This window comes from Balaenoptera musculus, chromosome 2, assembly GCF_009873245.2.
Source record: "Balaenoptera musculus isolate JJ_BM4_2016_0621 chromosome 2, mBalMus1.pri.v3, whole genome shotgun sequence".
Lineage (NCBI taxonomy): Eukaryota > Metazoa > Chordata > Mammalia > Artiodactyla > Balaenopteridae > Balaenoptera > Balaenoptera musculus.
In genome coordinates, this window is record NC_045786.1 from 175,373,418 (window position 1) to 175,387,762 (window position 14,345).

The window sequence follows — 14,345 nt, forward strand, 5'->3', positions numbered from 1 at the left end:
GAATGTGAGCTGTGTTCAGAGCCTTCCAGTTGCTTTCTTCCTGAGGGTGGGCAGCGGTTACTGTTGTGGGGACAGGGGGTTCCCCGGGGAGAGGCTTCCTCCTCTTTGCTCTGGCCCAGAGACAGTACTGAGTACTGGAGGCTCTGTCCCAGGGGTCCAGGGCTCCAACCCTGCCCATGCCCACTGTCCTACACCCACTGCTCTCCTGCACTCAGTCAAGCAGTGAGCAAGGCAGACACAGCCCTTGCCCACCCTCAGGCAGTTCCCAGTGGGGACTGAGAGGCGGGTGGGCAGAGAACATAGACAAACAATGTAGAACAGCAAACTGTAAGGGTGAGGCATGCAGCAACACATGGGGAAGAAGCCTGCTAAGACCCAGAGGGCAGGCCAGGGTCAGCCAGGTGAGGGGCTGGGAAGAGCACATGCAAAGGCCCTGGGGCTGAGGAGAACACATGGCCAGGGCAGAGCAGGTGAGGGGCAGAGGGGGAGGCTGGAGGTGGTGGTGAGTGCCGGCTGTGCTGGGCCTGCCTGGCTAGAGTCTTCCTGCTAAGACTGACGGGAAGTCACAGAAAGCAGCTGAGCTGGGTTGGGCTGCACGTTTGTGATTTACGTTGTCACAAAGATCCCTGGCTTGGGGGGAGGGGCAGCACAGGGTGAGGTCAGCAGGGAGGCCATAGGCGGCCACTGCCATAGTGCACACGAGAGGGGCCGGTGGCCGGGCCAGGGCCTGGCCATGGAGGGGCGGAGGAGGGGGGACTTCCAGCGCAAGTAAGAGGCGGAATCTGGAGAACAGCCCCCCCGCCGTGTGCCCCTCCCTCGTCCGAAGCTTCCTGCTCCTGGCCAGCTGTGGGAGGAGACGATGGCCTGGACTAGCTCACACGGTGGGTGGTGTGGCTGATGCCGGGCTTGCTGTGCAGCCGGTTCCAGAAGCTGCTGCGTTTCAGCTGAGGCTCTTCCCCTGCTCAGGGCTGTCTTCGGCATGAAGGCACCAGTGAGGGATGCTCACCCATCTCAAGGTTCCAGCTCAACCTGCCAGGGGACGCGGCCACCCTGGAGCCCTTCCCACTGGCCAACCCTGCCTCAGGGATACAGGGAGCCCCTGCCCGCCCTGCAACCCTGGGGAGACAGTGGTCCGGCCCCATCTGCCTCCATCCAGGCCCTTTGGGAGTGGGACAGCCTCCCTGCCTCCCGGCCCTGGGCACAGAAACCCCCTCGTGCTCATGGTCCCCTTCCCCCTCCTGCCCCCTAGAAGCCACAGCCCAGGCCTAAGGGACCCAGGAGAGTTTCAAGACAGGAAGCTGGCCGCTTGAGGGAAGGGGCAGGCACTGGGGCTGCTGGCAGAGGGGATCCTCCCTCCTGGGGTCCCCTGCTACAGGGATTTCTGCACCCCTTGGGCCAGAGGGCTGGAGATCCAGAGGCAGCCAGGCTCTTGCCTCTTCCCTTGCTGGGCCAGGCTGCCCTGCCTCTTCCAGGAAGACCCCCAGCATTGTTCTGGGGCCCACTGGGCCACAACACGCCTCAGTCTCCCCGCCCCACCCGCCCGCTGACCCAAGGGCTCCCTCTCCAAGCTCCTCACACCAGGCAAGTTCTGGGATGGGTCTCAACTTGTGCCGGACAAGGCACAGACGAGGTGGAGGCTGCTCCGCCTGGCCAGGGGGCTTCAGGACCAGGCCGGGGTACAAGCTGCTGGGCGTCTGGACAGAGCCGGCGGGGCTCAGGAGTGAGCTGCGCTTCCGCCCGTGTTCTGCGGTGCTAAATATAGCGGCCAGGGAGGGGAGTTTCCGGTTACAGCCCCCCCAGCCCTGTGCCGGGAAATCGATGCCAGCTCCATTAGGTCCTGCGGTGGTGCCTGCTGACCCGCCCCATCGGGCTGCCAAGCAGAGTGCGGGGCTGGACTGCACCCAAGTCCGGGGCCCTGCCCCCACCCCTCGCCCCGCCAGGCTGGAGCCCGGCATGCTCCCCAGGGCACAGAGAGCCCCCAGCCCCAGCCAGTACCCACTAGGGGCCCCTCTGAGATGGTGGGCAGCGCCTGCAGCCCAGCCCAGAAGGCCAGCAGAGCTCAGGAGGTGGGCATCAGGCAGTCCACAAGACGCAGGCAGGGTGGGGCGGCTCTAGGCTGGGCAGAGCTGCTGCCCTGGGAATTCTCCAGGTGTCCTGGGGCCCGGGGCGGCCCACTAGGCCTCCTCTGGATGGGGCGGAGCTGGGCTGCTCAAGACCCCAGTGCAGCGCGACCCTGCCGGCCCCCTGGACGCACACCCACGCCTGAGTGCCCCTCCCCAGCAGCGTGTCACTGCCTGGCTGGGCTCCCAGGAGGCCCCACCTGGGTGGCCCCACCTGGGTCACAGCCGGCATTTGCATACAGGTGATGCTGCTTGAGTGGGCCCCTTGGGTGCAGCTGTCCCAAGGCAGCCTCGAACGCCAGGCTCCGGGGGCTGTTGGCACTGAGCCACTCCCGGCGGGAAGGCCAGCGGGAAGGAAAGTGCCTGCCTGCCTGGGGTGGGCCTGGGGCGGGGCAGGGGGGCACAGGAGGGTAGGGGGACCTCAGCCCCGGGGAAGTGCCCCCACCTGACAGCAGGGTCTCAGCAGAAGCCAGGGCAGCATGTCCTGCCTTGGCGTCCTCTACCATTCCAGCCCAGGGTCCAGTCCCAGGGGACACTGGGCACAGGGCACAAAGTCAGGTTCACGGCAAAGCTCCTGGTCACTCCAGCTCCCACGTGGCTAGCTCACCTGCCTGTCGGGCAGCATGCCCTGGACACCTTGCCCGCTCCAGGGTCAGAGGACCATGACCCAGGCTGCCCCCAACCCATCCCCTAGGGCACGGCCCAAGGGGCTGACCAGAGGCTTTGGGGGCCTCTGGGAAAAGGCCAGGCCAGGTCACCACCCTCAGAAGGGGTCAGGCCGGCCTTCCCTCCAAGACGCCTGCCTGGCCCTCAGGCTGGGCCCTCATCCCCAACTGATGGCCCAGCCACGCCCACAAATGCCCATGACCATGGTGACCAGCACACATTCTTCACGGTGGGCTCCAGCCCACCCGTTATGTACAGAGATCTTACTCGGTGCCTGCCTGGGCAGACATCCAGCCCTCCTGCAGCCCCAAGTGCGTGCCAGTGTGCAAGGCAGGGGGCCTACGGGGCTTTCAGGCTACACCACACACAGGTTGGCAGGTGGGGTGAGACCTCATCACCAACACAGGGGACACAGGGCTACTGAGAGCCCCAGTCAGGGAGGGGACCCCTCACTGGCCCCAGAAGCAGGGAGCACGTGCCTTGTGGGCCTGTCCGCATCCTCTCCTGACGTGGCTGGCTCAGCCACCACTCCCGAGGCCATAGCTCCATCCACTGCCCAGTACCCAGTGGGCCCTGAGCGCTTGACATGGCTGAGCCCGTCCCCAACCTCTCCTACCCGCAGAAGTGGCACTGCACGGCACTCAGCCTGTGGCACTACCCAGGGCCTGGCCTAGCCCTCTGCCAGCCGCCAACTCCCAATTGCCCCCTGCACAACCTGCAGCCAAGGCTTCTGCTCCGGTGGAGCTGAGGGGCTTTCACGTAGACCGCACCCTCCCCCGCCCCCCAGCCCACCCCGGTCACAGCTCGGAGTCAGTAGACACAGGCTAGAGCTACACCAGCCTTTATTGGGTTTGCAGGGCAAGTGTCCAGAACTGGGCTCGTCCAGACACCCTGGAGTTTCACTGGGGACCCAGGCCAGGGGCCACGCAGCTAAGGAACCACGAGATAGCAAAGATGACGCCGAGGGTCTTGGGAACATCCGGGTCATCTGCGAAGGCCCGGGCGCCATCCAGCGGCAGGTGCACAACCTCAATGAGCTCGCCCTCCTCGGCCAGGCCCCCGCCTGGGCCATCCCGCTGGGCATCTGTCACCTCTGCGTAGAACATGGTCTGGCTGGAGCCGGTCACTCCCACACCAGACCTACGGGTTGGGACAGCATCTGCTGGGGCAGCCACACAGGCCCCACTGGCCACCCCTGCCCCTTCCACAGCCCTCTCTCGTCCACTCCTTCCAGCCCCTGGTAGGCGTGCTCCAGGATGCCCCCTGGCCCCCCAGATTCCCCCCTGCGGTGTACACGCTCCATGTAATCCCCTCCCTTCAAGCGTGGGGGAAACCTAGGAACATGTTGGATGTGACCTCCCACCGTGAATAGGCTCCCACGTGATGAGGTTAGGTCAGGTGATGAAGGCGGAATTCTGCAGATGTAATTAAGGGCCCTAATCAGGTGACTTTAAGTTCATCAAAAAGGGAGATGATCCTGGGTGGGCCTGACGTAATCAGGCGAGCTCTTCATTGCCAGTTTAGGGGTCAGAGATGGAAAGAGTCAGAGAGACACCTGAAGACAAGGTAAGCCACCATGCTGCAAGAGGGCCACGCGCCAGGGCCTATGGGCTAGGAGCCGACCATGGGCCCCCGGCGGACAGCCAGCGGGAGACAGAGCCCTCAGTCACGGCCACGAGGAGCTGGGAAGACAACCCTCAGCCCCAGATTAGACCTCAGCCTGGCCAACGCCTGACCGCAGCTTGGCGGTCAGGCGGCGAGACCCTGAGCGGGGGGCCAAGTCCCCAGCAAGCAGACTGCTGACCCACAGCAACCGTGAGGTTGTACACGGGGGTCGCTGAAAGCTGTTGAGTCCGGCAGGTGGTTCTGCGGCACCAGCACTCTGCTCACGCCGGGCCTCAGCCAGGCCCCTCCCCACACAGCGGGCCCCGGTTCGCACCCGGGCTCTGGCCGGTGCAGCCTGGGTCTGCGAGCACTGCCATGTGGGCACCTGCAGGACGCCTGTTCTGGGCTGGGTGAGGGGCTGGGGCTCACGGCGGGGTGGGGCGAGGTCCCCAGGGCCAGGACCAGGGTTCACAGGCTGGAGGGAGGTGTCAAGGAGTCCCCTCCCTCCCTGGGTGGTGGCCGGGAGGGGCTTCTGGCCACCAGGAGGGGGACAGGCACCGAGGCAGAGGGCAGGGGCCCAGACTGGTGCCGGTGGAGGTCAGGAGTGCACAGCCATGGTGACTGCTGGCCATGAGGACGGGGTGACAGACAGGAGGGGAAGGGCTGAGCATGGTTTGCAGGGGGAGAGGGGAGCCAGAGGGTGTCTGGGGAGACATCCAGGGGATAAGGGAGACCCCAGGCCACCCCGGGAGGTTAGCTGAGGCCAGCCGGGGCCTGCAGCTGGAAGCGGCCCCAGAGGTGCGCCCCGCACGTGGGGCAAGGAGCAGAGCTGGAGGAGCTTCCCTCCCACTCCCCAAGCCTCCCACCCCCAGGCGGGGCCCCACCCAGACTGACCTCACCCAGCTGCTTCCTCCGCCCTCCGGCCCCTTATCTCCCTCCGACCCTTCCTGACAGCCCATTTCCGCCGGCAGCTACAGCCTGCGCCTTTGATGGAAGCAGCGGTCTGTGGGGTTTCCAGTCCCAGTTTCCGCCGGCGTGTGACGGACACCGGCGCCGAGAAGAATGTGCCCGGCCAGGCCGGGCACTGCCTCTCCCTGCTCACTCAATCACGTCCTCAGCTGGGGGATCTCAGACAAACGCTGGGCCTTGTCACCTGGGACGGGCAGGTGAGTGGCCTGGCTCACCCCCGGGGCCACGGAAGGAAGCCGTGGGCCCTACCACAGGGCAGCACGAGCTCCTGCTCATGCAGCCCGCCGTCGGGCTCCCGGGGAGAGCTGCCCTGGCCCCCACTCCAGCCCCGTCCGGTCCTGCCTCCCCACAGCCAGCCATCCTCATCTCTAAAATGCAGTCTGAGCAGGCCACTCGCTGCCCAGAACCCTCCTTGGCTCCCCAGTACCCTCAGGATCAGGCCGTGGCCCAGAGGCCAGGGCCGCTTGTCCCCTTGCCCCTGAGCCTTTGCCATGCAGCCCCTCTGCCAGGACTCCACCCAGACTCACCTGCTCGGGGGACCCCAACCCTCCAGGGCACCTCCACCTGCCTTCCTCCTGGCCTGCCCACTGGCTCAACCCCTACCCGAGGTCAGGCCCCTTGGATTCTCCCGACCCCCCGGACCGCCAGCCCAAAGGCTCAGAGGCCAAGTGGCCACTGGCCAGCCACGCGGAGGACGCCTGCAGATAACTGAGGCCCCTCACACCAAGATGTCTGGCTCTTTGGTGTAGAAACCCCACGTTTAAGTTCCCGGGACTAAAGGTCAACTCCCCCCCCACCCACTCCCAGGCCGGGGGCGCCCGGACGAGGCCCTGGGTGTCGCCGAGGGGGCCCAGGCCCAACACTGAGCGGCCCCTTGCTGGACTGAGGAGGGCCCCTCCACCCCTGGAGAAGGCCGCCAGGGGCTCAGCGTCAGGGCGACACCGTGAGACCCTCCTCCTGCTCCCAGACTTGACCAAGGTCAGGGACCCATCGCGGCATCCTCAGGCCAAGGGTGGGCTTCACCCCGACATCCTGCCCTGGGAAGACGGCCCCAGCTGCCGGCCTCACGGGGGGAATGAGGGGCAGGCGGGCACCTGGGCTTTGGTGAGGGCGGGCCGCACTTCGCCCCCCAACCCCGGCCCAGGACTCGGCCTTTCCCTCGCCCCTGAGCCGCTGTCAGAGCAGACCTGTGACTCACCCCCACCCCCAGCGCTCGGCGCTTAATCCCACAGGAAGTAGAGGCATCTGTCAGCAGCAGCTGCCACCCAGAGCCGGAGCCGAGCCGGCCCCGCCGCGGTGGAGGGCACGGGGCCAAGCACGCTGCAGGACTAGCCCTGAGGGCCCCGGGTTCCAGCCCAGATCACGCCCTGAGGTGCGTTCCGTCCAACCTTCCCCCAGTGTGGGAAGGTTGAAAAACAAGGAGCAATCGCCCTGCTTGCACACCCCTGGGAACCGGGTGCTCACTGCCTCCCAGGCAGCTCGTCCCATCCCCTGGGCTGCGCTGGCAGCAGACGGCCCTTCCCCAGCCCCGCAGGCCCACGGGCCCAGCCCCACTCACTTGTACGTGGCGACCCGGCGCAGGTTGGAGGGGGCCACGTGGTAGCCGCACTCCTCCCACGCTTCCTTGCAGGCCACCTCCTCCAGCGAGAGCCCGGGCTGGTCCACGAGGCCGGCGCACAGCTCGAACGTCACCCCTGCCGAGCCCGGCAGCGCGGGCCGCAGCTCCCGGGGCCCGTCCTGGTCCACGGCGGCCAGGGACCCCGGGAAGAGGCGCTCCACCTCGCCAGCGTACACAGCTGGTCGGGGGAAGGCAGACCGCGGTCACCGCCCTGTGATGGCCAGCTCCACGTGACGCGCTCTGGCCGGACCCCCTTGCCGGGCCTCAGTTTCCTCTAGAGCCCTCTCCCCACGTCTGCACTCTGACCCTAGGACCCCAGGGGCCTGAACGTGAGCCTGCAAGCCTCCCCTCCCCCCATACCCCTCTTGGGCCACCTCACCTGGCCGGAATTGCTTCACCAACACCAGGCTCCTTCGAGAAGAGTTGAACATGAGAATGGTCACACTGCAGGGGGAGAGACCCAGCTCAGCATAGAAGCAGCCCCCTCACCTCACCCCCCCTGGGGGCCCAGCCCACCTCCTCTCCTCCACAGCCCAGGAAGGTGGTGTCCCTTGCTCAGATGGGCAGACTGAGGCCCAGGCTGGGTCACAGCTTGCCAGGGTCACACAGTCAGGCTAGGACCCAGGCCTCCTGTATTCCAGCTGGCAGGACGGGGACCGGGGGGTGGGAAGGACATGCTGGGCAGCTGGGCAGGCCGGGGGTAGAAGCAGCTGAGGGCGGGTGACTGACGGGACATGTGGCCCCTGCTGGCCAGCTGCCGCCGGCCACACTCCTGAAGCCACGCTGCCATCCGGCCCATACTCCCGACGCTCGGGGGCAAGGGCACCTGGGCAGCCTCTCTCAGGTCCAAGAGGGCCTGCCCACCACCATGGTCCAGGTGGCCTGAGCTGGGACCCAGCTCGGGCTCCAGGCCTCGGGCTGACCCCTCAGTGAGAGGACAGGGAAAGTGGGGACTTCAGACACGCAGAGGCGGGTGGGGCTCTGTGCCCCTGGGCCCGGTGTCCCTGCAGACATCAGCCTGGGGCTTCCCCGGCGGCCAGCCAGGCTGGGCCCTCACCTGTCATGGATCTTCATGAAGTCCCACGACTTCTGGGTACCATTCTGCAAGAGGCAGGGCAGCGGTCAGGGAGGGCTGAAGGGCTGGCAGCGCGGGTGGAGGTGCTCCAGGGAGTGAGAAGGCCACACAGACCCACTGCACCAGGCCAGTCACGGCCCGGGCCCATCGGGAGCGAGGAGCTGCAGTGGGGGGGAGGGGGTAGCCGCCAGGGTGGGCAGGGAAGTCAAGGACAGCCAGATGCTCTCAAGGGGTGAGGCAGAAAACCGGGGCAAAGGGTGGGAAGGTGTCCCAGGCACAGCATGAGCCGCCACCCAGCACAAGCTGAGCATGAGAAGCTGCAGAGAGATGTAGGCTGTCACCAAGTGTGGGAAGGACCATGGGGGTGTGGGGGAGAGGCAGGCATGACATGTCCTCACAGTCAGGGCGAGGGGCAGGAGGGGTCCCAAGTGGGTAGAGCAGAGATCAGGTTTTCATTGCTGAAGCTCCCTTGGGCCACTGGACAAAGGGCGACAGGAGGGCAGCAGGGGCAGGCGGGCCTCCTGAGAGCTCAGCAGCCCCGGGAGCAGCTGGGGAAGGGTGTGCCTGCGCCGGGCAGGAGCTCAGCCCGCAGGACGTGATGATTCAGTGATGATGACCGGACAGTGGACGGCCCTCTCCCCGGCCCGGCTTCTGTCCTGGGCTGTCTCTCCTGTGTCCTGTGGTCCTGCTGCTCTGTCACTTCCTGCCACCCTCCTGCTCCCCGACCCTGGACACCCTGCCCAGCAGCTCCCAGGGCTCTGAGCAGCATTCAGTGAACAAAAGGCAGTGCGGGGGGCCAGGGCCTGGGCCAGCACCGCCGGGGGCGGCCAGAACCGATGCTAGCGGGGTTCCAGCCGGCAGGGGGCATGAGGGGCCAGAACCCTGCCAGCTGGACACCACTAAGCGCGGCAGGCTCCCGTCCTCCGGGCTGTTCCGCCTGGCCCTGACCCCTCCCCAAGGGGTCTCTGAGGACGGGGCTGGCCCTGGGGCCCTAGAGCCCAGCCCTGTGGACGCCCACCACCGGCTTGCTTAGCCCACTGCCGCTCAGCCACTGGGTCAGCCCTGCGCCCTGGCGAGCTCCTGGCCCCACACTTGGGGCCCCGTCCGAGCCACAAAACAGACATGGATCTGAGCACCAGAGACACCAAAAGTGCAACCAGGGTTGCAAAAGAGAGAGGACACTAAGGAACAGCCTGTGTGAGGACCTCCTGGAGGAGGTGACACTGCACCAGGCCCCACAGAAAAGAAAGGGCATTCCCAGCAGTGGGCCCTGACAGGCAGAGGCCCACGTGCTGGTCTGAGGGGAGCTGGGAAAATTGGTCTGACAGGCAGAGGCCCACGTGCTGGTCTGAGGGGAGCTGGGAAAACTGGTCTGAGCTGGGCCTGAAGGCAGAGGTGCTCCGGACGGGCAGTAGCCTCGGTTTCCAAGCGGGAGGGAGAGCCGATGTCCTGTCCTGTGCAGGTCGGGCTGCCCGGGAGGCCGTTGTGAGGCACCACCCCCAAGAGGCAGGCCTGGGCCTGCCTGCAATCTGGCCACCCCAGGGCCAGCCGCCCCCCAGGACGAGCTCTGGGGAAGGCCCGCCCCCGAGTCTGCCACGTGCCAGCTGTGTCCCCTGCCTCCCTCAGGGTAAGTGTCACCTCGTGCTGGTTTCAGGTACCCTCTTGGATCAAGATCAAAACATCTGTCAGACCCTCAGGTCCAGCCAAGGCAGGGTGCAGGGGAAGGTCCGGAGGGGCCCACTGAGGACCAGCCAGCCCCTCCCAGAGGGTCAGGACCCAGGCCTGGCTCATCTTCCAGGGCCCTGGGAGGGAGGAACAGGACTGGAGTTTAAACACAGCCCCTCCCCCTCAGAGCCACGCGGGTGCCCTGCCTCTGGTTGGCCTGTCTGTCCATCCACCAGATCTCCCCTGGCCATGGGCGGCTACTGACCAAAGGCTGCAGATGCCCCTCAGTGACATTCACCACCCAGCCCAGTGTCCCATGGCCCCTGGGAAACACCACCCCGGCCCCCAGCCTGTGTCCATCGCAGCCTACCGCCCACGTGGGCTCAGCTTTGGTTACCAGCACCCATCCACACTCCACAGGAAGTGGGGGAGGGTGCCACAGCCATAGGCCACGTGCCTGGACCACACGTGCCACAGCGGTTACGTGCCTGGACCACCCTGCGCCCACCTGCTGCCCCCAAAGCCCCAGCCCCTGGAGGCTGTGCGGCCACAATCAGGCATCCCCGCCCCAGGCCAACACCAGGGAAAGGGCAGCAACCTCCGTGTCCCTGCACTCTGCCCCTCAACCAACCCCGGCTTCTGCCCCAGGCCGGTGCTGCCAACTTGGGTCCATCCTGGGGATAGGAATTCCCTGTCCCCTAGAGCCAACGGGCAGCAGCGACAAAGGAGGGGGGAGGGGAGTGCAGCCTCTCTCAGGCTGGGCGTCAAGAGGGCTTCACAGGCTAGTGAGAGCAAGGGGCCTGGGGAGGAGGGAAGGCACAAGCTGCTGCAGGCCGGGGATGGCCCAGCAGAGGGGCACCAAAGACCTGCACCACCGGTCCTAACTGAGGGCCAGGGAGGGCCTGCACCAGACTCGGAGGAGTGCAGTCCTCACCTGGACGGCGTGGAGGAACTCGGTGCAGCGGCAAGCGGAAGGCGGGGGCCCGACTGGACAAATAAGTGTTTCCTGTGAGCCTACTACTTGCACGGCGCCAGGGGAGGCGGTGTGGTCCTGCGCTCCCTCCCCGGGCCGGCAGGAGGAGGTGACGCCCCGGCAGGCAGCCCACCTGGAGAGGCTCTCCAGTGCTCACCAGCTCCCTCGCCGGCCTCCTCTGCCCAGAACGGAGACCACCACCACCGGGAAGCTTTCCCTGATCCCCGGGGCGCCCGATACGTCCCACCGCAAAAAAGGGCCGGGGCCCAGCAAAGCCTCCTTGGAGGAATGAGTGGTCCCCCGAGGTGTCCCTGCCCAGAGCCGGGCGCTCAACTGGTCTGCGAAGCCGGACTCACGGGCAGAGCGCTCGGCGGAGAGGCGGGGCCCGCGGGGCGGGGGCACGAGGCCATGGGCGGGGCCATGGGCGCGAGGGCGGGGCCATGGGCGCGAGGGCGGGGCCATGGGCGCGAGGGCGGGGTCCGGGGCCGGCGTCGGGCCGCGGAAGGCGCGGAAGGCGCGGAAGGCGCGGAAGGCGGGTTCACCTGGCGGTAGTGCAGCGTGAGCGGCAGCAGGTAGGGCGAGGCTGCGCAGCGGCCCACGGCCGCCCCCTCGATGCGCTCCATGGCGGCGCGCGGCGTAGCGCGGGCCCGGGGCGGACGCGGGCAGAGTCTGCTCAGGACTCGAGCAGGCGGGCGTGTGACCGGGCTCTGCGCATGCCCGGTGCGCGCGGGGCGGGGCGGCGCGGGGCGGTGCCGAGCATGGGAGGGAGGGCGGGCCCAGCGCGCAGGTAGCACCTGCCCCGGTCCCCGTGCAGGTGGGGGGCTCGCGACCGCGGGGCGCTCCCGGAGCCGCGCAGGGCGTGAGCAGGGCGGGGGGCTCGCCAGGTGGGCCCCGCGACAGGGGGGGGGGTCAGCCGAGTGTGCGGCAGGGCGGGACGGGTGCAACTGGAGGGGACGGTCTGAGAGGTGATCGCCGGTGCTGGAGCGGGGGGTGGGGTGACTTGGGCGTCCTGGTTGGGGGGAGAGAGACGCAGCGCAGCTCTGGGGGAAGGGGGGATGAGCCGAGCGGATGCCTCCCCCAGTGGGGCTGACCAAACCCCGAGACTGGGTCGTCCGGGGCGGGGCGGGCCTCCAGGGAAGGAGCGACTAGGCCCTGAAGAGAGAAGCTGGCGGTCACAGCTGCCTCGCCGCCGAGCCCGAGAGGAGGAAGGCAGAGGTAGATTGGGGGCTGCGCACGGGGTCCTGCGTGCGCCGTGGTGGGGAGAGAGTGTCTACACCTCTAGGGGCCCCTGGGTGGAGGGAGAGAAGGCTCTGGAAAGAGGGCAAGGTGAGAGGAGCCTGAGTGGGGAAGGGAGAGGGACCAGGGTCTAGGCAGAGCCAGGCGCTTCCCGCGGGGCTCCGGCGGGCTGGCGGGGAGCTGGCCTGGGCCCGACTGTCCCCCTGCCCCCCCTGCCCCACCGAGAGGAGCTGCCGCTCGCTGTCTCCGGGGCTGCCCCTCTTCCACCTCAGCCGGCAACTAACTGCTCTTCCCTCCCCCAAGAAGGCCCTCCCTGCTGAGGAAGGGCCCCCTCCTTGCTTGGATGTGGATCCCAAGGACCTGCTTCAAATGCAACCGCTGCCTCCGCAGGGACAGGCACAAATGGTGGGGTGGGGCAGCTGAGCCCTGACCTGCACCTGCTCTCTGAACTATGGCCCCAGGGGGGACAGCCCAGGTGGGCTTGAAATTGACTCCCATGTTCCCATTATCCATTGCTGTGTAACAAAGCACCCCCAAAATTCGTGGCTTAAAGCCCCCCTTTGTTCCTCTCTGTCTTGGTCTGTGGATGGCCCTGGCTCAGCTGGGCGGCTCCACCTTGGGGCTTCTCTGCAGTGAGGTCAGGGAGCAGCTGGGGGGGGTATCTTCTGAAGGGATGCACGTCCAGGATGTCTGGTGCCCTAGCTGTGTGGCTGGCTGGCCGTCTCCCTGAGCGTGGCCTCTCAGTGTGGCCGGCTTGGGCTTCCTGGGAGCATGGCGGTCTCAGAGTAGTGGGATTATTCCATGGCAGCTCCCCAGTCCTCGGTCACGGGGCCAAGCTTCTCACGACCCAGCCCGGGATGTCTGACAGCATCATTTCCACTGCATCCTATGGGCCAGAAAGTAAGTCCTGGCCACCCCAGATTCCGGGGGGGGGGGGTACTTCCCGAGGGTAGGAGACCTGGGACACATGGTTTATAAGGGCCATCGTAAGAGACTAGCTATCACCCCCATGACTCTGTAGGGCGGTGCGCTTCCCAGCCTTGGCCTGGCCACATAGTGTCCTGGAGGCCAGAGTGAGCGTCCACCAGAGAGCCCATCCTAGAAGCTGGTCCCGTCCTGCCCAGCAGCCCGGCGGGCCTCTTCCTCCACACACGCGGGACCCAGGGTGTGCTCCCTCCCTCGAACACAGGCCATTTCCTCCTGTGTTTGTGTGAAAATGAGAACAAACCACAGAGCCTGCACAGCTGCGGCCCAGACCAAGGAGGAGCCCCGCTCCCAGCCCCTCCGCCCGCTGGCTGGGCTGGTCCCCGGAAGCTGCGGCTCAGGTGCAGGGACGAAGCAACATCTCCACAGAGCATCGTGTGCTCACGTTGCGGGGGAAGTAGCATCTGACATTGATGCAGGCCGAGACAGCGTGCAGTGTAGATTGCAGAACACGTGTGCCTTCAGAATGTCAGCAAGGTGCCACCCCTGCAGGAAGCAGCCTGGCAGTGCCTCAGGCAGTTAGACATCGAGTTACTGGGTGACCCGGCACTTCTGCTCCCGGGTGTCTATCCAAGGCTTCGAAACGGACTCCGACAGATACTGGCAGTATTCACAATAGCAAAAGGTCAGAGCAAGCCGTGTCCATCAACTGAAGACCAGATAAACAGTGTGGTCTAGCCACACAGGAGAACGTGACTCAGCCATGAAGAGGAATGAACCTTTTCATTGCAGCACTATTTAAAATAGCCAAGACATGGAAGCACCTAAATGTCCATTGACAGAAAAGTGGATAAAGAAGGTTGGTACCTATATATGGTGGAATATGACTCAGCCATAAAAAAGAAGGAAATAATGCCATTTGCAGCAACATGAATAGACCTAGAGATGATCATACTAAGTGAAGTAAGTCAGAAAGAGAAAGACAAATACCATATGGTATCACTTATGTGTGGAGTCTAAAAAATAGTACAGGGACTTCCCTGGTGGCTCAGTGGTTGGGAATCTGCCTACCAATGCAGGGGACATGGGTTTGAGCCCTGGTCCGGGAAGATCCTACATGCCGCAGAGCAACTAAGCCCGTGCACCACAACTACTGAGCCTGCGCTCTAGAGCCCGCGAGCCACAACTACTGAAGCCCACATGCCTAGAGCCCGTGCTCTGCAGCAAGAGAAGCCACTGCAATGAGAAGCCCGCGCACCGCAACGAAGAGTAGCCCCCGCTCACCTCAACTAGAGAAAAGCCCGCGCGCAGCAACGAAGACCCAATGCAGCCAAAAAAAAAAAGGTACAAATGAACTTATTTACAAAACAAATAGAATCACAGATGTAGAAAGCAAACTTATGGTTACCACGGGGGATTGGGAGGAGGGATAAATTGGGAGATTGGGACTGACATATACACACTACTGTTTATAAAATAGATAACTAATAAGGA

At 65.5% G+C, this 14,345-nt stretch overlaps 1 protein-coding gene and 1 long non-coding RNA gene across 5 annotated transcripts; one reads left to right on the forward strand and one right to left on the reverse strand.

The window, feature by feature from the left end:
- Positions 1 to 3,621: 3,621 nt before the first annotated feature.
- NUDT14 (nudix hydrolase 14) lies at positions 3,622 to 11,405 on the reverse strand. 4 transcript variants are annotated; one of them, XM_036844994.1, is made up of 5 exons: positions 11,234 to 11,405; positions 8,036 to 8,079; positions 7,358 to 7,389; positions 6,919 to 7,156; positions 3,622 to 3,926 (listed from the first exon to the last, which is right to left on the reverse strand). In XM_036844994.1, the coding sequence occupies exons 1-5, from the start codon at positions 11,312 to 11,314 to the stop codon at positions 3,686 to 3,688; spliced, it is 636 nt and encodes a 211-aa protein (XP_036700889.1). In that variant the 5' UTR covers positions 11,315 to 11,405; the 3' UTR covers positions 3,622 to 3,685. The 4 variants fall into 4 exon arrangements, with proteins under 4 accessions (XP_036700889.1, XP_036700888.1, XP_036700890.1 ...); XM_036844993.1 differs by having other exon boundaries at positions 7,358 to 7,422; XM_036844995.1 differs by lacking the exon at positions 11,234 to 11,405 and adding an exon at positions 10,653 to 11,024 and having other exon boundaries at positions 7,358 to 7,422.
- A 370-nt stretch (positions 11,406 to 11,775) lies between these two features.
- Positions 11,776 to 13,825, forward strand: LOC118891254. Its single transcript, XR_005018919.1, has 3 exons — positions 11,776 to 11,906; positions 12,736 to 12,827; positions 12,949 to 13,825. It is a non-coding gene; the product is annotated as an uncharacterized LOC118891254 (long non-coding RNA).
- The last annotated feature ends 520 nt before the right edge of the window (positions 13,826 to 14,345 follow it).

Bases quoted from the DNA above. Each gene is read 5' to 3' on its own strand.
- NUDT14 (XM_036844993.1), bottom strand. From the start codon at position 11,314: ATGGAGCGCATCGAGGGGGCGGCCGTGGGCCGCTGCGCAGCCTCGCCC. The intron at 7,157-7,357 runs GTGAGGTGGCCC...TCCCCCGACCAG, and splicing joins GGTGAAGCAATTCCGGCCAG to CTGTGTACGCTGGCGAGGTG. The intron at 3,927-6,918 runs GTGAGTGGGGCT...CCCAACCCGTAG, and splicing joins CGCCGGGTCGCCACGTACAA to GTCTGGTGTGGGAGTGACCG.